Here is a 27749-nt window from a genome sequence, read left to right on the forward strand (position 1 = left end):
CTTCCTGGTGATATCCGTTTTAGTCTTCAGAGTTTTCAGAATAATATCCTTTTCCTGCTAGTTCAGAATTTTAACATGAAGCAGTTATGGAATATCTGAAGCAACTGGTTCATTTTTCAGTTACATAGAAGTCCTTGGTTCTGTCATTATCTGAAAGTTCAAATAAAATTCTTGGGTTGTTTCTATCAAAATATATTAAGACAGACCTCTAATCAGTAGATATGTTTGCTGTCCTTTTTCCTTAAGTGCTAAATTTGTCCTTCAGAGCACAAGTCCTGTTCACCATGGTCAGGTCTTTTATTTTTATCCTAGCAAAGTATATTTATGTATTCTGCAAATTAATTTTTACTGTATCAAGAAGCTGAGATTAGTCATCCTCCATTTCATACACAGTACTGTTTTCTTTTTTTCTTTACTAGTAGTTGCAGTGCTAATTTTTGTTTAGATTTGCTTCTTTAATCTGCAATAGTAATACTGGAGGAAGAGCAACATCAGTCTGTTTCATCATGGTGTCAGGCAGGTGGAGTTAGGGACACAAAAAAGTTCAAAATGTAACGTTTTTGATCCATCATGGTTCTCTCAACAATACTGCTGCCGTTGGTAAAGTCACAATATTTTGTTTAGCTTAAGTTTTTAAAGTTTTAAGTAAAACAGAAGCCAGTACATTAAGAGAGTAAGCAACTTTAGATTGTGCTGCTCCTCAGCTTTATCTACAAAAAAGTGAAATTATTAAAATACTTTCAGGGATTATCTCCCCAGCAACAAGCAGTAATGTGGCACAATGCATTTTTCAGTCTTCTCTGCTGTTCCACTCACATGAGGAGCACTTAGAATTTTGGAATCTACAGCTTCCATTTTCGATCTTCATTGCCTTACTGCAGAAAAAATTTTGGTGTTTATAGTCAGATCATTATTCTACTAGAAATTATAATTTTATACTTACTATCATAAAGTTAAAAAATGTTCTTTCTTTAGCTCCGTAAACATATTTCTAAATATTTCATAGCATTCAACTGTTGAATGATTGCCAGGATGCTCAGTAAACAATGTAGACATCAAAGATGTGCTTTAATGGCTTAACTTCACACTCACCTTAATGTACCTCGACAGTAGCATATTATTGCAGTAACCCACGGCTGGGTGTGGGTGATGCTGGATTTGCCCACAGTTGGTGTAGTTTGGTCATGAGGGTGAAGCCAGAATGACCAAACAAAGCTAACTGTGGGTAAATCCAGCATTATCCACACCTAGCCATGGGTTATTGCTATTATATAATGACATTATTTGAAAAAAAAAGTTCAGTACTTTTCTTAAATGTCCTTGTATAATGGCGCCATGCTGCTCTTCCGTTTTTCCCCAGTATGCTGTGGTTTTCTTGATGTACTACAAATGCTTATGGGACTTTCGTTACCACGCTTATGCAGTACATCAGTGCTGTGTAAAGGAAGCAAGGAGAAAGGAAGATCTCCATTGCTGTTTTTGTTTTGTTTTTAATTGAAAGTCTCCCGATTTTTATTTTCTTTTTAATGTACGGGAGAGACAGGACAGAGAAAATAAAAGGATAATAGTGTACATTTCCTTAGTTTTTTATCTGTGCCATCTGTCTCGTTCTTTTGAAGTCTCCATTTTTTGAAAGTTTAAATAAATAAATAGTTTCTGTAGCATATATTAATAGAAGAAATTCAGGGCAACCAGACTTTTTCCATTGGTATATGCTCAGTTTACAACTGGCAAGCTGGCTGGGCTGACCAGTCATAGTGCTTGTTTTGCAATGTTAATTGGCCAGTCATTGTATAATTGAAGTTGTATACTCTATATAAATGGGTGAATTAAGTTGGGTATTTGCTGGTTAAGCCTAGCTGGTACATTTTGTTATGACTCAAGATGTGGCTCAGTTTAAATTGCAGTTTATATTTTTTTTCCAGGCTAGTTTTGCCTTCATCCTGCTCTGCTCTGCTTTTCTTGTTCATCCAGAAATTTTTAAGATGTTGGGTTATTCCCACTGCTTTTGATTCTTCTGCTATCTTGCAGTGTAGATTTCTCAGTGAAGCTGCTAAATCTTTTAAGTTGCTTGTACTTTTATTCCATGTTATGTCAATAGGTGATAAGTTATGTTGGACTGAGAGCAAGGAGTAATGGGAAATATCATGGTTGTAGAAAAATCTGGTTTCATATCTAATAATATTTGAAGATATGTGCTGGTAAACCAACTGCAAATAAATAAATAAATAATATGGATTAAAGCTAGGTCAATGTGGTCTAATAGTGAGTAGACATATGACTGCCTTTTTACCATTTCTGTGTTAAAAAAATAAACAGATTAAAAAAAATCAGAAAAATGGCCAATAGCCTTTAAATCTGTACAGCAAGCATGAGGTTGCTATATCAGTGAACAGATAAAAATAAGTAAAATCACAGGTCAGATGAACTAAAAGGAAATGATATTGAGCAACTAAAAGTGTTGCCTTTATTGACATAAAGTTTCCTTTTAGTTCATCCAAGCTGTGTTTTCATTCATTTCTAAGCTTTAAACTACTTTGTAAGAAACCTACGTTTGTATTCCAGAGTAGAGCATCCATAGAGATGCTTTGAGTAATGCTTTGAGTAATGACTAAAACATTTTATCAACCATATTTTAAGCAGTTTAGTAACCCGGGGGGGTTCTAACAGGTGCGGTAGATGAAAACATTGTTTTACCAACAGGGACTTTCTAGGAGTCTTTTTGGAATTTGTTTCCTAAGACTGAGATATGATTGCCAGGGTGCTCACCTACAAATAACTAAACTGTGCATGTGTAGTATGTGGTGAACCGTTCCCCACTGACTGTCATCAGCATAGAAAGACAGTGGATGACGAGTTTTCTGACCGAAGATAGTTTGAACTGGTGTGACATTTTTTTCCCCATCTTCTGAGTGGTAACCACACTTGCATAATATGCAAAATATTGTATTTTGGAGTGAGTCTTGATCATCTATAGATGCTGTTGTTAAGTGGTATGGAGACTTTTGAAGGTTAGTGTCTGCAATTTAATGGCACGGGTGTCACCAGACATAGGTTCATAGATTATAGTTACAAGCTTGCAAACTATTGACATTTTGAAAAGTGTGATTTATGTTCAATCCATGCTACCTGTTAGGCATACACTTTAGAGTGACATTTTTGACTGCTGATCGTATGGTCCTCCACCTTATTGTGAATGGTAATGTATTCCAAAGTTTTGAAATTCTTTTGCTTACTTAGCTGATTTTTTTACTCTCTCAAAACAGGGTCAAGAACACCTACAAATAACTAAACTAATGCAAAATAGCAAATATCTGTATTATAGCCAATTTAAAACTCTGTCTTGTATGAAAACAAATTATGTTTGCAGAAGCTAAACTTAAAATGCAGTGAATGCTGTACGTTTCAGTTATGTAGAATGCAGTATTTGGATATAGCTTAACATTTTTTAAGCGTGAGATGGAAAGTGTAGTATTATGACTTTGTAAGTATAAAATGGAATTCTCTAGCAGTCTAGCTCCATTCCTGGTTGATGGAATACAGAGCTTGAATTGTGCTGTAGATATAAATGACTGTGCGTGTGTAGTATGTGGTGAACCGTTCCCCACTGACTGTCATCAGCATAGTAAGACAGAGCGGTAGTGGAGTTTGTTGTATAATGGTGTTGTCTTGGAAGGATAATGCATATATTTTAAAAACAGTGTCACTGAATAACAGTAAAGCACCGTGGCAGGGAATGATAATTCATACTTTACTGGCGGGGAGATATTATTTTGTCAAAAGAGCATAACCAGAGGATATGTGGCATTGTGTTTTATAAATCTACACATACCCAAGCACTCTTTTTGTATGATGACCTTACCGTAGGATATGCATATGGGAGGTAACATAGGATTTGGTCACAAAGGCACACCCCCAAGAATGGGTATAATTGTATTTTAGAAATTTAAACTGATCCAAACATTCTTTATATGATCAATTTAATGCCATGTGCATGGGCAGTACATTGGATTTCTCTTTTTATAGTGGTTATTACAACATGTTTACATCATTTAACACTGACAGTGATGTACACATTTTTTATGATTACTGTATTTGTAATCTTACCAATACTGATAATATACAGTATAACATGAAAGCTTTGCAAGTATCTCATAGTGTGCATGAAGTGTAGTAGAGGAAAAGTGTCCATTGGATCGGTCTAACCGTCTGGATACAGCCACACACACAAACACGCCAATTTTCCAATATTAAAAAAAAAAGCATAGACTGCCTCTATGGATGACTGTTTATGATTTAGGGTGGCTTAATCAGATCTGTTCCGCCAGTGGATTTTTCTTATTCGTAGGTGTTGCAAAATGTGCATACCTTGCTTTTGGTAAAGTGTAGCTGTATGCTGTTTTGAAGTTAATGCGTTTTTTTTTTTAATTTTGGTACAGATGTTGTGATGCTTTCAGTTTACATACATAACTATAAAGTGTCATACTTATACATGAAATAATGCAATATTCCTTTTTTTTCTTCCAGAAACCTGGGATATGAACAGTGTTAGGTACATATTAAGTTATATATCTTGAACTGAACAGTGATTATTTTCAAGCAGATGACGCACACTGGTGATGAACATGAGAAAATTTTAGCTTTCAATGGTGAAATCCTTATATTCAAGTTATCGGATGCCAGATCTGCTGAGAAACATAATGAAGAAATCGTACTTTATTTTAGCAGAATGGTGTTTGATACAAACACAGGAAAGTTTTTCCAGCATTCTACAGGACATTTCTGCATTGAAGGACAAAATATGGACACTCAGTTGGTCTTCTGTGGTTGCACTACAGACCATAGGACTGGACAGATTCTCCCTTGCATATTGCTGAGGAAACATAAAGCCAGAAAAAGTGTGTATGAATATTTATTTCTGCTAGTGCATGACTGGAGCAAAGTTGAAAAACACCTAGACTTTAAACTAGCTTATAACATTAAAGATGATGTGAAGCTGTTGCCTGGGCCAACTGTCTTATGGAGTCACAAGGAGACCATATTTTACACCTCTTCAAATACTCCTACTATTATAAGTATGCCTGTGCAGGTCACATCACTAACATGGGCAGGGGAGATTGCTGGGGAAGATGTTCTTGTGCTTGGAACTGGAAAACCTGTCTTGCCCACAGAGGAACACCAGATTATAAATAAAGCTGACAAGGACATCTGGTGTTGTGAATTCATTGGCTTTTCAGTTAAAAGTAAGACATTAATAAATGGTTCATGTTTTCTTCCTCATGCATACAGCAAAGTGGTGATGTGCTTGTTTGTTTGGAAGGCCCGGAGAGCAGGCAGCCTAATAAAAACATCCGTGATTGCAGCCACCTGCAAGAAGCAGCTGATTTGGTTTCAGGATGGTATTCCAAAGGATGTTTGCCATCTTGATGTTGAAGATCCTTGTGAAATACAAATGGCTAAAGCAGGAAGGGGCAGCTGTTACTTTATTGTGTATTTCAAATGCAGAAGAGTATGTGTGGTTTGGAAAGACAACTGGCAGGTAATTGAAATCAGTTTTTTTTTAATGGGTAATAACTTTTCTTCTTAGCTTTAAAGCCTCATGAATGGAGAACTACCAGATAAACTGTGTAACTTGTACAGTTGCTTTTTACTACACTTTTTTTTTCTAATTTGCTAATTATATTTTAAATGTGAATTCAACTGACATATTCAGTCTGACATTTGCATTATTTAAACTTTATAACACAGATACAGTAAAATCATTTGCTTCTGTTAACTTTCTTGATGTTAGTTTTAGAAAAAAATGATAGTTTTCCAGAAAGTCAGTCTCAGTAAATGTTAATAGTGCACTCAGGCTGATTGTACTGTGGCCATTCGAAGAAGGCTTCAAATTCTTTTGAGAAAATGACAAGAGCAAATGAGCAGTGAAAATAAAGTTTGTCTGTTGCATTTTTTTTTTTTTGACTGTCTGACGTGGAAGAGGAAGATGATATGGAGACTGAGGCTTTAAATTGGTAGAGGGCTTGATAGACTTTTTAGTATACAATGCATGCACTGACTCAAACAATTACAACTATATGCTTTACTAATAGCTGGAATATAAAGTTTCAATATAGTGCAGCAAAAAGTAATTTTTAGGTCTATTTTCTTGTTTTTATAAAGTTTTCCTGTGTTCATGACAATATGGCAAGGTTGTTTTAAGTTCCAGCACACTGTACTTGACATTTGCTCTGGGTGGTGGCTCATATAAGAGTTGTTGAGCCATTTATTGCTTAGAATCCTCAGTTTGCTGTAATGGATTCCTCTGCTCATCCAGTTTGCTGGCATGGATCCTTCTTTGTTTTCTAGGAAGTTCACATCTTAGTTGATTAATACTTCAGACAGAAGATGGTGTTTACCACCACCACCACTCTACATCCATGGTGTGCTTGGTTAAACCCTATTCCACCTCTGCAGCCTTCCTCCAATTTACTGTCTTTCTTGTGCCACACTCTCCATTGTTTCACATGACAAAGAACTTCTATTAAAAGAGAATATGCCTTTTTTATTTTGCTACCTTAAAGGGAGGAGACCAGAAATGTCAGGTTGAAACCAAGCATTTGGAGCCAGAGCCAGAGTCCATTACAGAGAATGTGGATGAGGACTACAGGGCTCCTTCTCATGTAGATGAACAGAATTTAGATACATTCTCTGCCTTTTGCCTAAAGGATGGTGCAAACCCTCTTCTATCACTAAAGGTATTTGCAAAAGGAACATTAGGCAATGGAAGAATCTTCCTGCATAGTCCTTTCCATAATAGGAAGATGTCATTCAGATTGCCGTCACTTTGGCCAGGGAAGACCCTGTTTTTTTGGCCATTCTTCCAAGGAGAGTCTTGTGGAAACTGCATTTCTCTAAAGTGTACTCCATTTGGACACACAGCCACTTTAGGCACCAGCGAACCCTGCAGTCACAGGGTTGCAGGGTATTAATCACCGGCGATACCCCATGACTTGGGAGGGGGGGCTGAGCATTCTTGACTGTGTGGGGAGCCCTTCAAAATCTGCACTAGTTGAGCGAAAGTTGAGATAAAAAAAATTGTTTGTTAATTCTGTACTTTATTCTAAACATGGTTTTGATATTACCCTGTTAAGATAAAGCCGGCATGAACACGAGCAAAGTAAACACTGAGATCGTCAACCCAGCACAAATTATCTTGGCTATTACCTGGGATTTTAGGCCAGCAAATATTCGCTATCTTCAGGGCTGTTTTTCTCTTTCATGGAGTTTTATAAACACTGGCAATACACCAGATACTGTAACTTCTAACTTTTTTACTCAAGAATTCTGGGCAAAGTGAAAAATACTGGTGGAATAAAGGCTGAAAATAAGGAACACTTTTAAGTACTTTAACTTAAATGGTTAATAGAATAACATGTTTTGTATCAGTCTCCATTTTCTGAACAATAAGTATTAAACTCTATCTGGCATTATTGACTTTCTGTAATCTTAAATGATTATCAGAAAATTAAAAATTTTACAAGGAATGAGGTAAAAATATGACTCAAAATCTAGGACAGTGCATATTACTCCTCACTGAGGTGAATAAAAGTGACTTGAAATGCTATGTGCTGGTTGTTGTAAAACTGGTATTGTTGTGGCTTATATGTGTGTATGTTAGGGGGGGTTGCAGTGCACGAGTAAAAAGCTGGCCATAATTTCACTTTGTTTCACTAACATATTCAGCATTACCACTATGTGCTGTATTTATGGGGGAGGGGGTTGCAGTATCTTTAAAATTTAACAATTTTGCCATGATTTCCTTTACATACCATGACAAACATAGGCTTTACACATGATAAGTGGCTATCTTTGGTGGTTTGGCAGAAGCATGCATGAAAGCAACTGGCCATTGCTGTTGTGGCACAGTGAATAACATTGTCATTTTACAGTGCTTTGCTCTGATTTGAATTCTTAGCTGTAGATGTTTCTTTGTGGAGTCTGCATGCCCTCATTGTAGCTGTATGGGTTTAACTATATGATCTGGTCTCTCTTGGAAGATCTTATTCTGGTGGCATTAATGCCTGTAAGGAGAACCTGTGAGTTGTAAGCTGTTTCTTTGAAGTCACCATACCACGCCTCTTTGCATATCCATCTTTTATGACCCTGGCTGCTACAACATCTGATATGAGATTATCACTTTATTTGCATTATGTTATTTTTGTTTTTTTTTTTTTTTTTCAGTCAGTGAGCACCTGCTTTCCTGTATGGATGTACATAGGTCAGGTGCTGTGTGGACATAAAACAAAAGGTCTGTTCACGAGGATGACCAACTGTTTGTTTCCATCTCCATAGATTGTAATAGCAAGTTGGTTTGCCAAGCTGCACCTAAGTGACTTTCTAGCAGTACTTTTTCTACTCTGATAAATATGGTAATGCCTTGCATCCTGTTCTAAAAGCGTATTCTTTGTCTACACAGCATACTTTCATAATGCTACTATGAATGATGTTTTTGTAGTAGCTACTTGATTTTCCCTAATTGCCAATACAAAGTATTACAGACTGAATGGGACTTCCAGGTCTAGATGTTACTTTGGACCACAGTAACAGAGAATATTTTGTTAGAGCAGCCATTCAGGATGTTTAATCTAGGAAGTCTATCCTGGCAGTTCTCACAGCTAAAGCTCTGCAATACCAGATACAAAAGCTGTGGATATTGCTGGATCAATTGTTGTAGGGATTAAGGCTGTTAATACAACTCTGGTGACTTGTGTTTAACAGCAGGGGACATCTGCTGGAGCTGGTTTTGGAAGGATTGGTGTGCCTTTCCTTGGGGGAGGGTTAGAATATGGCCTTCTTGTGTTGCATTCCCAGTGATATTTGGTGGCTGTCCTGGTTACTATCCAGCTGACAAAGCAGTAAACACAGGCATCTTCAGCAGGTGCATGGAAGCATGTATATGCATGTGGAGGTATAATTGCTAACCTTTGTTAAGAGGGCCACAGGTCCCTCATCCAAGAGGATGGGCAAATACTTGAAAACTGATCTCATTATCAGTTTGCCAGTTTTGCATATAAAAAAGTGAAAAATACAAAATACAGAAAATATGGTGTATTTACCATAACACCAGATTTGTAAGCAGAGTACTGGCTTATAGGATCCAACCCACTCTTGACCCCTTTGCCTTCTCTTCCTGTTTTCTCTCATATGTTCACAAATGGAGAGTCAGGGAAGACTGATACATTGGGATTAGAAATGTAGGGCTTGCAGATTGAAAGTAACATCTGAAGTCCTAGCAATTCCTATAGGCCTATGATACAGTTGTTAAAGTCACTGCTACTTAAAGCTTCATCTATGGGTGGAAATCTGCTTACAGGAAATGCAAGGACTGCTCAGTACATAAAACATTCCAAGATTTTAAACTCCACCCCCCATCATGTAGTGCACCATTTTGACCTGCTTCTTTAGTTCTTAACCTAATGCTAAAGTTCACAAGCCCAAACATAACAACAGGCTGTTTCAGGCTTGTGATGAAGATCTGTAGATAAGGTTTTTACTTTGTTAGGGATTTGCTTTTCTTGTACACAGGAGTCTTACATTGCTGTAAAATAATTTATTTTTTTTACTGACTTTTATTATACTTTGCTTTTGGGCCTAGACACTTTTGAAGTTTAGTTGTGGTTTTGATTGCTAACAAGTGTGGTAAGTGAATTCATTCCCACCTCCACTGTTGTAAGGCACAATGCATATCTTATTTGCTCAATATGAAGCACAGCGCCTTTTCTTATAGGTTCATAGGTGGTTACTGGGCTGTTGACCCGAAGGTCTTTGCATGCCTAGCTATGTGTGCCGAATAGAGAAACTCAAACTAAACTAGAGAAACCCAATATAAAGGATCTTGCCTAAACTCGAGATCTTGGTTAGCAATGACTGTCCATATCTAGGAGGGTCATAGATGAAATCCCCAACACAAATTTAAGTTTTCCCTTCCAGTCATTCAGGCTACACTTAAACAGGGACATATAGGGGTTATGTTTGATGTAAATTAAACTGGTAGCCTATTCCAGAGGAGTGGCAACCTCTGAGCAATATGTCTGTCTCTCTAGCAGATCCTATTTATGTCGCAGGCCAGGTTAAGGTCCCTGGAGTAGGTGACCCTTGTCCCATTTCACTTGATGCGCAACATTTCCATAAGGTTCGGATCCAAGATTGCTCTGTAAGCTAGGCACGTCTTCTCTAAGTAGTCTGTATGCTACTGACTGTAGTGACAGTGATTTCAGTCTGTCAATGTATGATGTGCTGGAGACCCTAATTTTTCTTTGTTAGAAATCTCTGGTCTGTCAAGTTGCTGCAGGTGCCTGGTAAGGTACATACCAAAGGGCACATTGTACTCTGTTATTGGCATGATGAGGGTTGAGTACAGCAGTGTTTTGACTTTTTTCTCTCTTGAGGCAATGCCTTTGCTAATGAGGTGTGTGACGTAGAATACCTTCCTTACCCAAGTTGATGGCAATCTCTCATTTGAAAACCATGTGGCCAAAGTGGTTAGAAATGTGGTCAAAGTTTAGGCTATACTCAAACTTGCGTTCCCAAGTCCCTCACTACTGAATTGTTACCTAGAGTAGTATTATTTATATGATAGTCTGCAGGGATATCGTTTTTACTGAAAGGGATGATAATGCATTTTTTGGAATTGAGTTTTGAGTCCATGGCTTTAGCACCAGTAATTGGTTTGTGTAAGTCCCTCTTGATCTATATTGACATTGTTTGGTTCTCAACATTCTTGGTCAGCCACAGCCCCTCTGTTTTGACCTGAATTTCTGAGAAGTGTATTGCAAACAATAGGGAACCCAACTGCTGACATGTCTGCTGGTTGAGGTAAAGTCCCTAGCTTCAACTGAGTGTGATCTGTCGGTGAGCTGGTTAGCAACCCACTTGATGACATAAATTCTCCCAGTTAGATATCAACCCTTATCAATGATGCCCAAATGTGGGATTGTGTCGAAGGCCTTGGCTAAGTCCAGTGTAGGCTGTATGCACAGATTTGCCTTCGTCTATGATTCTGGTGACATTTTCAAAGAAGTCGACCAGGTTTTACAAGCATGACCTGCCTTTCACATAAAAAAAAACTGTAAGATCAAGGGTTTGGAGATCAACTATATCCTTATTTATGAGATCCATGATGATTCGTTCCATGGCTTTACAGATAAGCCTGGTTAAGCTTATGGGTCTGTAGTTCCCAGGGTCTCTTGCTGTACCCACTTTATGAAGGGGGAATGATGGTTGCTGTTTTCCATTCAGCAGGAAAAAACTGTACTCAAGCTGTGGTTGAAGGGAGTACCTAACTCATGTTTTAGACCATTTAAAACACAACCTGGGATGCCATCGAGTCCCATATTGGCTGTGCCTTGGAGAGAGCATTAATGACTTGCTCTTTGGAGATTCAGGGTGGGGGGAGATGTAGAGGGAATGCTTTGCAGATTTTTTTTTTTTTTGGAGGGGGGGTTTACACCAAACCTGTCAGCTAATAGGTTAGCTATTTTCGCAAGGTCAGTGTGTGTGATGCCATCCACAAGGAATTCAGCACACATCTGGGTTCTACCTTTTAGGTTACAAATATAGCTGGAAAATGCTTTATGGTTATCCTTGGCTATGTTTGCTAATTTTTTTGAAGTTGGAAATAGAGGATTTTACAAGTTGTCTTATTTGTTTGTTCATGCAGAGGAGAAACTTGGACCGAACCACAAAAGGAGGGGGGTATCAATATTCGTCAAAGATACCCACACCTCCAGGTTGGTGGCACAGCACGAAGCATCTGAGACTATCCATGTGCAACTAACAGTGGGTAAAACTGCCTTCCAGTTTATAGCCTGCTACAGACCAACCTCCCAAACCCAGGAACCCCACTCGGCCTTCCTGAGAACACTGGAAAATATAAAGGTCTCTCCAAACACCATTATATTGGGCGACTTCAACTACCCAAACATAGACTGGGAGCATTACTCTAGCTCCAACACCCTAGCCCAAAGGTTCCTAGAATTTATAAACTCAAATGCTATGGAACAATTTGTTACCTCTCCCACAAGAGGGGAAAACATAATGGACCTGATCATCACCAACATGGGGGCTCTATGCTCCATACCAGAAGTGTATCCCTCACTGGTAAGATCAGACCATAAACTAATCTCACTGGATATTCACATCCCGACCCCACCCCCTGCCCAGAAAACCACAGTGAAAAACTTCTCTAAAGCAAATTTCACACTCCTCAAAACCGAGGTGGAATCCTTCAAAGCCCCCGGGCCTGTGGAAAATACGGCCCAGACCGCAGAATCCTTTATAAACGCATTCTATGAACACCTTCAGGAATGCATGGATCATGCAATCCCAAATAAAACCAAGACCCAATCCTCCAAAGGCAGGTGTCCTGTCTGGTGGACCCCAGCCATAAACAAACTGTACAATAGAAGGAGGAAGCTACTACATGACAGAGCAAAATCCCAAAAAGGGAAGGCATCTCTGATCAGTATTAGCAAAAAACTACGGGCACTCATAAAATCTTCTAAGGCCAGCTTCGAGAGAAAAATTGCACAGGACACTGGCTTTCTGTAGTTATGTTAGGAACCTGGGTGGGAATTCCCAAATATGCTCAGAATTAGTCCAAAATGACAAAAAATACACCGAACCCACAGACATTGCCAACATCCTAGCTGACAGGTTCAGTGCAAACCCCCCACCAAAGGGCAAATATCTATCCCAGCAGAGTGCTGCCCCTGACATCTCAGATGCTCAGGTAAGAGCTGCCTCTCCAAAGCAAAAACACAGCATCAGTGGGACCAGACAGTGTCCCGGCTGCGTCCTACATGAACTCCAAGAAGAGCTAAACCCAAACATAAAACTACTGTTCAATCTCAGCCTTACTACAGGATATGTACCCAAAGAGTGGCGTACAGCAACAGTGGTCCCTCTCCACAAAGGTGGTGCCTCAACGGATCCTGGAAACTATCGCCCCATAAGCCTGACTAGCTTGGTCTGCAAAGCTATGGAAAGGATCATCATGGACCTCATAAATAAAGATATTGGGGACCTACAGACACTGGATCCTACCCAGTTCGGCTTTGTTAAGGGCAGATCCTGCCTCTTAAACCTGGTTGATTTCTTTGAAACAGTCACCAAGCCCATTGACGAGAGGAAGGTGGTCCACACAGCCTACCTGGACCTCGAAAAAGCCTTCGATACAATACCCCACTCGGGCATTATAGATAAGCTCACCAGCTTAAATATAACCCCCTATGTCACTAGATGGGTTGCAAACTGGCTCAAGGACAGAACCCACATGGTTAGAATTGCAGGAGCCATGTCAGACTCCAAACCAGTTACAAGTGGCATCCCACAAGGCTCAGTCCTGGGATCTCTCTTGTTCGGTATATATTTCTCGGCGGTACAGGCCAACACGGAAGGACTGTGGCTGACCAAGTTCGCAGATGACTGCAAACTAGGCACCATAATCGACCCTCCAGCCGACATAAGCATCCTACAAAAGGGCCTCATGGAAACAGACAGGCAACTGGTGCCAGAGCCATGGCCTCAAGCTAAACGCCAAAAAGTGTATAGTCATCCCCTTTGGCAAAATGGCCACAACTTACCACATAGGTGGTAATCCATTAAGTACGGAATAAGTAATTAGGGACCTGGGGACCCAAGTTGATGGCAATCTCTCATTTGAAAACCACGTGGCCAAAGTGGTTAGCAAAACATTTTATATAGCCCACCTAATCATGAAGGGATTCACATCTAGATCAGGGGAGGTCATCGTGCCCCTTTACTCATCCCTCATCAGGCCCATAATTGAGTACAATGCCCCTTTTGGGATGTACCTTACCAGACACCTGCAGCAACTGGAAAGACCCCAGAAGTACCTCACCAAGAGGATCAAAGGGCTCAAACAGATGCCATATGCTGCCCGGTTAAAGAAACTCCAGCTCTACTCAGTGGCATACCGCCTGCTCAGAGGCGATCTGTGCCTGACGTATAAAGCCATGTCCAACCCGGAATTAATGGACATGCTGCACCTCAGAAAATCCAAATCCCATCGAGCTACGCGCTCTCGAGACTTGAACCTCAGCACTGAAATAAATAAGACATGCTGGAGGGACAGATTCATAACCCAGAGGCTCCCTTCATTCTGGAATAAAATCCCAGTCCAGGTTAGGCAGAGTCCCTCATTGACTCTCTTCAAGAGGAATCTTGATGAGTGGATGGGAGATCGTAGGTTTACCCCGGGTATCACTTCTGTGTCACTGTTAGACAGAGGCACAGTATACTAACCTCGAAAAAGGGTGTAGCAAAATTCATTTAAAATGGGTGGCGAAAGCCAAACACACTCTGGCTAGGCTTATAAATGCCCTAGGGCAGATAGCCTAGTATGAACCTATGAATGTTCTTCCAGTGCTGAGACCTGTCTTTTTTTATTCTTAGCAACTTCTTCCTCTTATTGTATAACTTATGTCCACCAGGGAGGCTTATTTTTTCTTGAGGATCTTGTTTTGATCCTATCAGGTACAGCTTTGCTAATAGATTTGTATAGGTGTTTGTACATGGTATTTGTGTATATCTTAATATAGTTGTCAGTGCCATCTCTGGAAATAGGAGCTTGGAAATTATTTATGCCATCACTTAGGAGGATATAATCCGCTTTGATGAAATTTCTTAGCCTGATTTCACCTACGAGGGGTTCAGGTGTTACAGCTACTTCAAATGTGACTGATTTGTGATCAGATTTAACCAGTGAGGGTCCTATACTTGTGGTGGTGCAGTGGTCACCCATTTGAGCCCCTTGTGAGGTTGCATACTATTTGTTCTAGGGCATTAGTGTTAACAAAGTCCAGGAACCTTTGTGCGAGCATGTTGATACTCGTATAGTTTCCCAGTCAATAGAAGGATAGTTAAAATCACCCATGACTAGAGTGTTGGGTTGTAATTTGAGTCAAGTAGGTCCAAATAAACAGTGTAGGTATCTTGGTTCATTGAAGGGGGCCTATAGCTAACAATGACTTGAAGGGGGTCTTAACCACAGTTAGTTGAACTTTGTGCAACTCCATGGAGTTTTCCTGTCTAACCAGTCTAGAGGAGTATTTATCTTTGATGAAGATAGATACTCCTCCTCCTTTGGTTCTCACACGTTCATTTTGTAGTTTGAAAGTGTGGAAGGCATTGTAGCCTTGCAAGGCCGGGGTACTCTCTGTGGCCCTGAACCAAGTTTCTGTGACTGCATAGACGTCAACTTCCTCCAAGAAGAGACGTGCGTCCAGAGAGTGCAGTTTCTGATTTAAACTCCTCATGTTTATTTATTTGTGAATGATATTTTCATGTCAGAAAGTTTGTTCTTGAGACCTTGCCTATGGTTAAATGACTGTTCTAATAAAGCCTCTGAGAAGTATTGCATGCCATACAAACTTTGCATTTGACACAGTCACAAGACCTGTTTCAAAATAATGAATCTTCATTTCAGGTTTAAGTGAGGAAATTTCTTTCTTTCAGAAAGAAAAAAAATTAGATTGGGCAAACACAAACAGAGAAGTGAAAAGGCTCACAAGTGATCTGAGCCTTGTGTTTCAGAGTGCTGAGTCTTTATTCCTTGCTGCAATATTTAAAATAAGAAGACTGTGCACTACACATTACGTTACTGTCTTCCACTCTATGTGCAGTCTTTTTGCTGCCGCCATTAAATATGTGGTGGCAATCATGCCAAATAAACAATATTGAAGCAGTGGAAGAGCGAATGTCTAATATCATTTAAACTTTTTTTTTTTTTTTTTTTTTTTTTTTTTTACAGTGGGGCACCCCCCACACCCTCTGAACTTGTATATTCTAACTCTGAAATTGCCATTCTGGGAAATGGCCATCACAGAAAGTATTTGTAAGCCTGTTTTTTTTTTTTTTTTTTTTTGACAATTCAGTCTCAGCATTACAGGACTCACTAAAGTGGGTCCTGACATTTCAAATTCTTTCTGGCAAAGACCCTTTCCTGGAGTTAGCTGCCTGTTCCTCAGGCACCAGGACCTCAGACAATATCTTCCTTAGCATCACAAAACAAAGTAATTAAAGTAACACTTCTTATTAGCACACCTTGGACAAAAAGCTATTGCTACCTTGGTCTGTAAAAATGGGCTCAGTTAAGTTGCATGTCGATGAAAATAAATATTTTTTATTCTGTCTTATGGTGAAAGACAGTGAGAGAGAATTAAGAAGTACACCTAGTGTTATCATTAAACCCGAAGGCAAAAATAGTAATGTCACAATCAGCCTTGTTTATAAGCAGCAATATGAACTCCTGTTAAATGATTCTGAAATGTATTCTGTCAACCCCCAATCTTGTTTGAACATTGCTAAGCTATTAATTCAAAAATATCTCCTCAAAAAGGTGCCCTTAAATAACCATAAACCATACGATACCAACTACTCCAGTGGTTTAGATGTGATGTGGAACACTCCACGTCAACACCTTTGTAACTTTTTTTATTTTTTTGTTAGGAAGTTAAGTTGAGGTAAATGTATTAAATTGCTGTGCAACAGCAGATTTTACTATCTTCGTTGCCTGTGATTTGATTTCAGTAACTTAAGGTCTGCCTAAAACATGTAATAAGAATTTGTTGTACCAAATGCTGGTAATATTATAGCTTTAGAAAGTAATGGTACAGGATGCTTTGAAGGATATATTGAATGTCATCAAGAATGAACGTTTATTCTTAAATTAGAAATGTCATAATGTGTAAGTAAGAGATAAATTGGCATGTGTGCCTACATTGAAACTTCCTGCTGTGCATCGATGGCATTTTGTCTTTGATGCTTGTTACTAGAGCATGTTTTAAAATGATTGTGGAGAGTAGTGCTTGACATTGTAGTAGTTTTCACAATAAATATTAGTATTTTGAAAGCACTGTGAAATAAGTATTTGATACTATAAGCAAATAAAGCTGAAAATAAAATTAATGTAGTTAATATCCACTTACCCTGGCATATTACAGTACAGCAGATGCAATAAGGAATATTAGAACGTTTACAATACTGTTTAGAATGTTTTATTCTTGCTTTGTTAGTCTAACCCTTTTCAGGTTTAGGTTTGTTAGCAAAGTGCTAGTGCTTTACAAGATATGTTGACTATTGCTACTTTGTACCTTTATATTTAGCACAATTTAAATATTTAATATACAAGTGATTGATTTGCATTGCGTTTATTTTCTGTGTATTTGTTTCTCTGTAATGTGCTTTACCCTTACTGAAGTTTTAAATCCTCATGAAGTTAAGTGTTAGCATTTCATATTGAATCACTCAAAACATCTTTCAAGTACTGTGCATTCAAAACCTTCCAAGTGCAGTGCTCAGAAAGTAAATGTAGCTTTATTCAGTATGCTTAGAACAGTGTTTCCGAAACTGGGGTCCGTGAATCCCAGGGGGGAGTCTGTACGATAAATTCTAAGGGTCTGCGAACTCACTTGCACCCACCTGGATTTCGGGCATTGTCCGCTACCGACCTTGTAAATGAAAAAAGAACAATTGTGCTGCTTAGCCACAGTTTATTAAAAAAAAAAAAAAAAAAGAAACTTGTTTGCAGCTGATCAGCTTAATTTCTGCATTCGTGGCTAAGCAGCTGCTTGTCCCGAGTTGTTAAAGAAGAAGAAGAAGGAACAACTTCCCCATCTGCGGCTGATGCTGAGCAGCTCCTCACTTGCCCAGTGTTTTCTGCCAGCAGCTAGAACTTGGAGGGAAATTTAAAGAACTGTTTTGTTCCCTCCAAGTAAGACAGGTCCTGGATTTATCTTGGTTGTTGTTTGAGCATGCTTTCTCTCCCTTTTGTTACTGCAGAGCTGATCGGACGGTCTTGTTGAAAGACCCTGAAGGTATTTTTAATCAAGACTTGAATATGGTGCCTGTTGAGAGCGTAGCTGTCAACTGTTGATTTTTGCAGAATGTCCAGATTTTTGCATTATTTGGTCTATTAGTCATAAAATGGTGTTTTTCTGGCAAATCATTGAGGACCTCTTCTTCTTCTTTCGTCTTTTTCCAGTTAGGGGTCACCACAGCACATCACCTGTCCACTCATGATTGGCAGTGGAGTTTTATGGTGTTGAGTTGCCAGTCCGGTGCCCAACTTTCCACAGAAGGCACACACATGCACACACTCATGCCTAGGGACAATTTAGAGTGTCCAATCCACCTACAGCATGTCTTTGGGATGTGTGAGGAAACCAGAGCACCCGGAGGAAACCCACGCGACCAGAGGGAGGACATGCAGACTCCGCACAGAAGGCACCCCAGCCGAGGATTGAACCAGAGAACCTCTTGCTGTGAGGCGGCAACGTTAACTGCTGCACAACCGCGGCCGCCCATCAAATCATTGAGGACTGGAGTCAGGAAATAATGGCAGACTTGAGCTTTAGACTTTATATGCTTCAGAAAATTTGTAGTAATGCAAAACTTGTTCCATCAACTTTCTATGTTTATAAGAGCAATATTTAAAATGTACCCTTTTGACAGGCTTTGTCCATATTTTTTGCGCTGAAGAGGTTGAGAGGTATGCTCTGTGTGTGTGTGTGTGTGTGTGTGTGTGTGTGTGTGTGTGTGTGTGTGTGTGTGTGTAGATGGCATACCAGGTTTCTGCAGAATGTCCAGATTTTTGCCCCATATGTTCGTCTGTTCCTCATAAAAATTATTGAATTTGCTAAATATGACAAACATTTGAGTTTTAGACTTATAATGCTTTAGATTAGAAAAATGTTTACCAACACAAATCCTGTTATTCTAGGAATTTGCTAAGTTCATGAGAGCAATATTTATAGTCTGTCTCTATTTATTTTAGGCTTTGTCTGGATTTCTTGCACTAAGAGATTGAGGTGTGTGTGTGTGTGTGTGTGTGTGTGTGTGTGTGTGTGTGTGTGTGTGTGTGTGTGTGTGTGTGTGTGTGTGTGTGTGATGCCCTAGATAAGGTTAGCAGGTGATTAGGAATTTGCTTAGACTCAAGCCCCGTACCTTAGCTATATGAAACAAGAACCTAAATCCTCTCTTCCCGAACTACCAAGCTCCGTTTTTCAAGGAATTTAGTTTCAAGTGCATTTTCAAGGAATTATGAGTTTCAAGGGAAGAGAAGTTTACTGCTGCTCATGCCAAGTCGGTTTACAGTGTGCAACTGTTTTGTTTGGCTAGCTAGCAAATGGTATCACTATTGTGGTAGAGAATTTTAAAGCAATGTTAGTAGCACAACAGGTAACATGCTTGCATTTTAATGCAGAAGCTGTGGGTTCTAATCCCACAGCATATAGGTGGATTGCTGATATTGTGTTGCATTTTCATGGGGTGGGGTGCTGAATACGTCCTCCTTTGAATGAGATGTCTAGTAACTATAAACATGTTTTCTGTTTGTCATCCATGCAATATTACCAGTTTACCATTTTTCTAATATAACATAAGTAGGCAATTTATTTTTCAAGAGCAACAGGCACTGAATTTGTTGATGAAACACTGAAATGTAAAGTTGTTTGCTAGCTGCAACCTTTTAATTGGTTACAGATCTCTTTAAGGTGGAATTATTCAGATGACTTTTATTTCTGCCAGAGATTGTGTGTATTGACTGATATTTGTGCATTATAATAACAGTAGTTTGAGTGGCCTTTTATGGTTGAAATGTTTTGAATTGGGCAGTTTTGTCATTATTGGTTCATATGTTTTGTTTCATTGCTTACTGGAAAAATATGCAGAACTATACATTTAAAACATGCTGTACCAAGTGGTGCTGTATTATACAGGGGATATAATTTGTTATACATTAAAATTTAATTATACAGTCAGGAAGGTGAATCAAAGAACTTTTACATGGTCCTAAAAATGTATAGCTTTTTCTCAGAATGAATATGAAACCATGTTGGTGCAGGATTGAATTTCAAAATTAATTTGATGCTATATTAAAGTTTTCAGAATAAGGAATGATTAGTATAGCTTACTTAATAGGTTAATCAAATCAAAACAGTGGGAATAAGCTGTGATGTAAAGCAGGGTGGTATTTAAAATGTCTGTGAAACCACATTTAACATTGTATTGTTGAATTTAGTGAATAAGCGTGGGGATGATAATAATAAAAGGTATTTTGAATTAAACAAGTGCACGTTTATGATAAAAAGAGAAAATATGAGTCATAGTCCTAAATACATGTTTAATACAACGTGGTATCATTTTTATTTCAGAGAAACAATGAATCATTTGTAAATTATTTTAAAGACTATAATGACTTAAATAGCTCTAATGAAAGGATTGTGTCTAGATCTAGGGATGACATTCAGCCCTCGTCAGACCAGTCACTGAGTATAATAACAACTTTGGCGTATATCTGTCCAGACACATGCAACAACTGAAACGCCCACAGAGAAACCTTACTAAAAGGATACAATTCCTAAACAACATGTATAATGTAAGTGCAGGAAGCCAGGTAGTAAAAACCACCAAGAAGGAACATAAAACTGTTTAAACAATAAAACTATGACCAAACGTATTAAAAACAGTTTTATAAACTCTTGATCATGTCACCAACCTGAATGTTTTTATTAATTTATTCTTTTTAACCAGCACATCTACTATTCTATAAGAGAGGTTTTCATAATGTTTTACTATGCCTTTAAGAAACTTATTAAATGCTTAATTATTTAGTTCTGGTTGGTGATGTGATCAGAGTTTATAAAATTGTTTTTAATGCATGTTTTTGCTCATTCTGAAGAAGTATTGATTGCAGCAGGATGAAAGTGCTAAATCTTATGTCTGTTATTTTATTGTTTAATTAAACAGCTTTATGTTCCCTGTTCATGTTTAATACCTGGTTTCTTGCATTTACATTTTTATTAGTATTTTATTTTTAATGCTGCAGTCCCTGATTTTTGTTTTCCTAAACAACTTGTCCTACATGGACCGACTCAAAGCCGTGTCACTATATTCTGTATCTTACAGATGACTTAAGAGGTGAAACGTGTATGGCATACAAGGCATTCTCTGACACAATACTAGATCTCTGAGGATACTGCTGCTCTGGAACAGGCTTCCCATCCACATAAAATGAAGTTCATCCCTATCCATATTCAAGCACAACTCGGATTTATGGATGGGAAAAGGAAAATTTACCCCAGGACTGCTCCCTGTGCTATTAACGGACAGAGGCAACTTCTAAATATTTTATCCCATGCATGGGTCCCCTGAAATTTATATATGGTATTTATCCCATTTATTCCCATTAGGGGTTGTATATAATTATTGATCAAGTGATGGTTAGGGCCAATCTCTAACCAAATGGGATAGGTTAATTTGAGCACAAGAAAGGAAATTCTCTCTGCTTAAAATGGTCTGAACGGGCAGCTAGCCTAGTACTTGCCTATGAATTCATGATGAGAGAAACATGTGAAAACAGAAAAGAATAATAATATAAGAAAAAATGGGATTAGGATAAAACTATTAACATTTTTATAAGTCAGTGGTATAGTAGTTTATAGTTGTGTTTTTCATATTCAATATTGGTGTCACATAGTATGTAATGTAGTACTTGTGGATTGTGAAAAATATGCTCATTTTATGTGGCAGTAATATAATGAAGCAAAGAACTTCTTACTATATGTATTTTGAGTAGTTATAGTTAAAAGTATATATAAGCATGACATCTGTATTAGTAATGATTTTTATTAGCATTTCGTGTTCGTAATATACATTTTGCAGGGTAATGCTAGATTAATTAGTAGTGGAGTAGTAAATACTTGTAAAAATTCTTGCATTTTAATATATTGATAGAGTGGTCTGAAGATTTTATGAAAAACTTCAGTCATGCAGAACAGAGAGGCAGAACAGTGCATATGGGTTGAGTGTGGCAAGGATTAGGTGTGAGACATAGAAGTTAGAGTAACTGGAGGTGTTCTGCAGTCATAGGAACTGCATCTTCAGTGCCATATAAGCACTAGTTTTCATTAGTAATAGGTTTATCAAATTTGTGGTACTGTATTGCTTTTAAAGATTATGTCTAAAGGGGCAAATCAACCTTTGTTTTTTAAAAAAAGTAAAAACCAAACACCAAAACCACACCAAAAGAGATCTCAGGAGCAGTAAATTAGCGTATTCTTCCTTTAATCACCGCTTTCGTCCAAAAGACTTCTACAGAACAATACATGACAAAACACTAGTAAAAAACTTGTTTAAATACAACTCTTGAAAGCAACAAACCACCAATTAACAATTAAAACAAATTACTTAATTGAACAACTTGAGATCAGAATTTAAAGGAACATAAGCACAGTGCAATGAGGTTATAAAAACACATTCCTTTTAACACACAACCTACGATGTTTTTAAAAAATTCTTGATATTTATTACATCATTAAGGCCAGGTTTTATGTCTACCTGTAACCTTATCTGCCATCTGGCTTCTCTCTGTTCCAAAAAAATTTTAAATTCTCCACCGCTAAAATCTGGTTTGCCCTGTTCTAAAACAGAAAATCAAAATTTGTTGAAACCTACACACTCCTGACTGTGTTTATACAAGGCATGTTTTTTGTCTTTCCTTTTCATACTATAAATATGCTCCCTAATTCTCTTGTTTAAGTTTCTAGTAGTCATCCCCACATAAAATTGTTGACATTTGTCACATACTGCCACATAAACTACGCCCATAGTCTTATAGGTGCAGACTCCTTGAACACTAATGGTATAGGGTACATGTGGTAGTGCAATATAAAGCCCTTCCAAAATGAATCTGCACGTGCCACAATCTTTACACTTGTACATACCCTGGGGTTTGTTGGTCATGAATCCGTCTGTAGACATCTTATCCTTTCCCTTTTCTAACAGTGTTTTCAAACTGAAATTATTTATATGTACAAATTTGGGTTTTACTCCTACTACTTGTAACATCATGGTTTCCCTCAATAATCTTCCAGTTTTGTTCAATAATATTTTTAATATCCAAAGAGTCGGAAGTCATCTCCATGTTAAAACTAAGGTGATTATCTCCCCCACCATCACTTAGATTTGCTAGTAATGGTCTGCTTTAAAGTAGGTGGATAACTGATATCCTTCCTGTCCCAAATATTTGTAGCCAATTCTCTCAAAAAGTTTTTACAGTAACCTCTATCACAAAATAATTGGATAATATATTCAAATTCACTAGCCAATAAATCATCCTCACTAGTCATTCTACATGCCCGAATCAGTTGACCCGTAGGTGTGTTATTTTTAATACTTTTGGGATGCTGGCTAGAGAAATGTAAATAACCGTTGATAAATAACATTTTTCTGTAAATTTTACTTACAAACTTGTTAACAATACTGTCCCAAAATAAATGGACATCCAAATAATTAATACTAGTACCTACATCCCCTAAAACAAATTAAAAAAATTCAGAAGCTAGATTTAACTTTCCCATGAACAGTTGGACATCATTGTAGTCTCCAACCATGATGAAAACCAGGTCATCTGTAAAACTTTTGTAATAAAGTAAATGAAAATCCTTCTAGAATGCATCTAAAACTAAGTGTTCCCACCACCCCTTCACAACATTGGCAAAAGAGGCGGCCACCGGGGAACCCATGACCACCTGTCTGATTTGTTTGTAATAGTGGCGGTTAAACACAAAATAATTATTATCCAACAACACATCTAATGCATCACAATAAAAATGTATTTTTGTATCGTCCATGTCAGTGTACTTGTTCAGAAATGCCCTTACATATTCCACACCCACATCGTGGGGAATAGAAGTATACAGAGAAACCACATCAATGGTAAATATATTGTGCCGGTGGGGATCAAAGCAGTGTGTTTCGTTAAAATTCCCTATACTATCAAAAAAAATCCCAAGAATCTTTTAACAAAGACTACATTGTTTTGGACTAAAGGATTTAACACATCCACCATAAGTGATATCCTCTCTGTAATATAATTTGGAGCCGCAATAATTGGTCTAAATGGCGGATCAGTTAAACTCCTATGAGTTTTGGGAATACCAAATAAAATGCCAATCTTGGGATTTTCTACATTACAAAAGTTGTAGGTTGTCATATCCGGATCTCCACATATAAAACTGTCATACAAAAAACTGTGAACATATCTAAAACATTTGTTAATGTCATTAACTTCAACCTTAGAATATTCAAGTTCATTCTTTAACATCCAAAACGTTCGAACACCAAAGAAACTAACAACAGCTAACCGGACCTCTGTAGCTCGAGCAGAATGATGGAAATAGCTGCAATTTGCAATTTACGATGTGCAGTAATCCACGTACCAAAGCCACTAGGCTAAAAACACAGATTTATTGGGAATAACACTCAGAGCTCCACACAGAAATGCAGGTTTAGCGCTTTCATCCACGTACAGCAGACTTCCTCAGGTTCTGTGTTTTTAGCCTAGTGGCTTTGGTACGTGGATTATTGCACATCGTAAATTGCAAATTGCAGCTGTTTCCATCATTCTGCTCGAGCTACAGAGGTCCGGTTAGCTGTTGTTAGTTTCATTCTTTAACATGCTTTCCATTATGTCTCTGTAGTCACTCTGATGACAACGGCCATACCACCCTTGTCACTACTCATAATCCTAATGTCTTTGTTATTGGACGGTTCATACAACGCTGACCTCATTTCCATACTTAATTTGTAATAATGTTTATTTTTATTTTCAAATAATTTTCTCAAATCCCTTTCACAAATGGCTTCAAATATCTGCAAAGTGTGTAAAAGTAATGGGTTATAACACGAAGGTTTGAGCAAGCACACATTAGCATTTTTGACATTTTTTAATATGTACTTTAAATTCAATTTCCTTGTGTACTTTTGCAAGTCCAAAACTGTGTCTGTGATGCTGGCATGTCGGGTAGGAATAAAATTAAACCCTAATTTAAATAATTTCAAATGCAAGTCCTTTAAATTAAAGTTTGATAAATTTAAAATGTCACTGCCAAACCTGTTGCAGTTCAGTCGTTGTCCATTGAGGATTCTGACAACACCCCCCCCCCTTCTTCCTGGTTTTCATTGTTTTGATTCTTTGTGGTCTTTGTTCTTTTACCAAAGCTAAAAAAGCTTTGGGTTTAGCTCCTATCTCTGTCTTGGTCTTGTTGGAAAGGGAATTAGACAAACCACTACTGGGTGACACCTTCAGAGCCGTTTCTGTCTTCCACTTCAGAAACATTGCTGGATTCACCATCACTGGCACCTAGCTACTCTCTTCTTTGCCAGAACCAATTTTGTTCCTTTTTTCACGACCCAAAAACATAGAATAAGTAAACCCGATGTTGTATGCTGCAACATCACGATCGATCTTTTTATTTTTCCTCTGAATGAGCAGTTTTTCATGTTGTTCAATCTCATCCATCATAATGGCATGCTCAGTTCTCTCACTAAACACCAACTGAAAGCTAGATTCAGTAGCACTTTCAGCTTTCTCAATTTCCTCCTTAAGTTCCCTCTTGAGACTATTATTATCCTCTCTAAGCAGTCCCAAAAAGTCAATACCAGCGGAATTAAAAAATTGTTGTATTTTAAAAAAGACATTATTTATGTTCACTAATATCTTTTGGACATTTAAACGTAGACCTTTAGACACTATGCCTAGTTAAATGCATTTATAGAAATATTTGTTTTCTGTGTCCAAACATTTGTATTTTTTAAGTAACCTGTTCAATGCTTCACATTGATCTCTATATAAAACTCTTTCAGCTGAATTCATGAAGCTTTTGTTGCTGGTAAAGGGATCAATACCATCATTAAGAACAGCTGCAATACTAGTTTTATATAGAGATCAATGTGAAGCATATTGGGACAGTAATAGTACTGTACTAAGAATGCAAAAGTAGTGTTGGCAGCTTATTCAGTGCAATATATATTACTGATACATTGTATAAAATTAGCAGTTTGTGTAGTATTCTGTTAACTAGTACTTCTTAAATGTTCTGGGAAATGGTTAGTGAAAGGTGTAGTGCATTCATAAAGTGAGATGATATATGTAAATGTTACGTCTTAGTATTTCGTTTCTAATAAAAACATTGCAGTACATGTAGAATAGTAAAACATAATGAAAGCTATTTAAGAATTAACAGTTGATACTTTTAGTCATAAAACATGCAATGAAGGTACTCGCGTATGGTGAATAACCGAAATGTACTTCCTGCGGTGGTGTAGTTTTCCATGTCGGTCTAGATAAACCAGGTGATTGCTCTGTTGATTAATTTAAAAATGAAGAACTGGATAATGCATTGCAAAAGCTAGCATTAGAGATGTGCACTAAATAATACAAATGAAATGTATTTATTTGCATAACACCATGACTGGAGTTTGTCTAATTTCAACTTAATCTGCTGGACCAGGTGTGGTCGCTTTGTGTGGAGATCACAATACTTTTGCTGATACTTGCTACCTGATCTTGCATTGCCAATATTTCTAAAAAGTTTGTCAGCAATGATGTTGCAAATTAGTTTGTGCTGTTTTACCCTTTTGACAGAGTTTGTGTGCCAGAAAGTATTCTTTGATAAGGCTTCACTTCTTTTATTTAAAAAAGTGTAATGTCTGATGACAGCTTACCAATCCTAGGGGAGAGTTAGATAACTCAGCTCAGTATTGATAACAGATGCAAGAACATGTGGGTATCCACTGCAGCAAGGAGTTTGAGAAGGCTATGTTACAAAGGTGAGCTGTTTAACTGGAAAGTTGGGCACGTACAGTGCTGTGCAGCTGTTGTGAGGCATAAGAGTTGCTGTCGGGGTGGTGATCAGCAGACAGCCCCACGCTCTAACATCTGACTCTGTCCTGTACTGGAGAACAGATAGGCTGGATGGAGACACAACCGAGGCTGATGGATGGTACTTGTGTGAATTACTTGTGAACAGTCTTTTTTGTAGCCAGTAAAAGATCAAGGGGATTGAAACTGTTAATGAATGTTAATTAATTTCTAAAGAATATTGAAACAGGGTTAATGAATTTGTGTTAAATTCTGAAATTAACTGGTCTTTTAGGAAGGCACTTTACATAATTATTTTGCTCTGTGTAATGTTGTAAGAAAAGTAAACTTTGTGAAGGATGTTTTTTTATTTAATTTTAAATTATTATATTGGTAAGATGATTAAGGACAACAGGTTCTAAACTTTTTTTTTAATTAAACTGTTAAGGAATGTGGAGGAATTTAGAATGGAAGGAGGAGACATTCACACTACTCCTGACCCCATCTCTCACATTGAACATCAAGACAATTCTCTTCTACACACTACTCTAACCCTACAGTGGTCAACCTCCAACCCTGGTAATCTAAGATTTGCTGCCATAAATGTTAGAAGCATAAGAAATAAAACTGCTGAAATACATGACTCAGTTACCCAATATGAGCCTGATATTCTCGCTGTAACGGAAACCTGACTTAAACCCAGCATAAACAACCACAGTACACCTACTAGCTATAATGTTATCCATGAAGATGTATAAAAAGGAAAGATTGTGGTATTGCCTTAGTATTTTCACTGCCCTTTTAACCTATATAGATACTGTCAGTAAAGCTAGAGATAATGGCAGACTAGTTTCCTCCTTATTTCTAGACTTGTCTAAAGCCTTTAACACAGTTTGTCACAGCAAATTTCTACTTTAAATGTTCTGGTCTCTCTCATCCTACCCTTCTGTGGTTCAAAAGCTCCCTATCCAATAGGTATCAGTCAGTATAATGGCATTCCGCATTCTCTCCTTACCTCCTAGTCACCACTGGTGTACTACAA

The 27749-nt window shown here is 37.9% G+C and overlaps 1 protein-coding gene across 2 annotated transcripts in view; it reads left to right on the plus strand.

The window, feature by feature from the left end:
* FANCB (FA complementation group B) overlaps positions 1–27749 on the plus strand; it is a 489492-nt gene that overhangs the window by 11706 nt on the left and 450037 nt on the right. For both annotated transcript variants that reach the window (XM_044072523.1, XM_044072524.1), the window contains exon 2: positions 4528–5539. In XM_044072523.1, the coding sequence (XP_043928458.1) occupies positions 4604–5539 (936 nt within the window). In that variant the 5' untranslated portion in view covers positions 4528–4603. The remainder of the gene's footprint in view (positions 1–4527; positions 5540–27749) is intronic.

Source organism: Protopterus annectens, chromosome 5.part0 (assembly GCF_019279795.1).
Source record: "Protopterus annectens isolate FY-2018-M chromosome 5.part0, PAN1.0, whole genome shotgun sequence".
Lineage (NCBI taxonomy): Eukaryota > Metazoa > Chordata > Ceratodontiformes > Protopteridae > Protopterus > Protopterus annectens.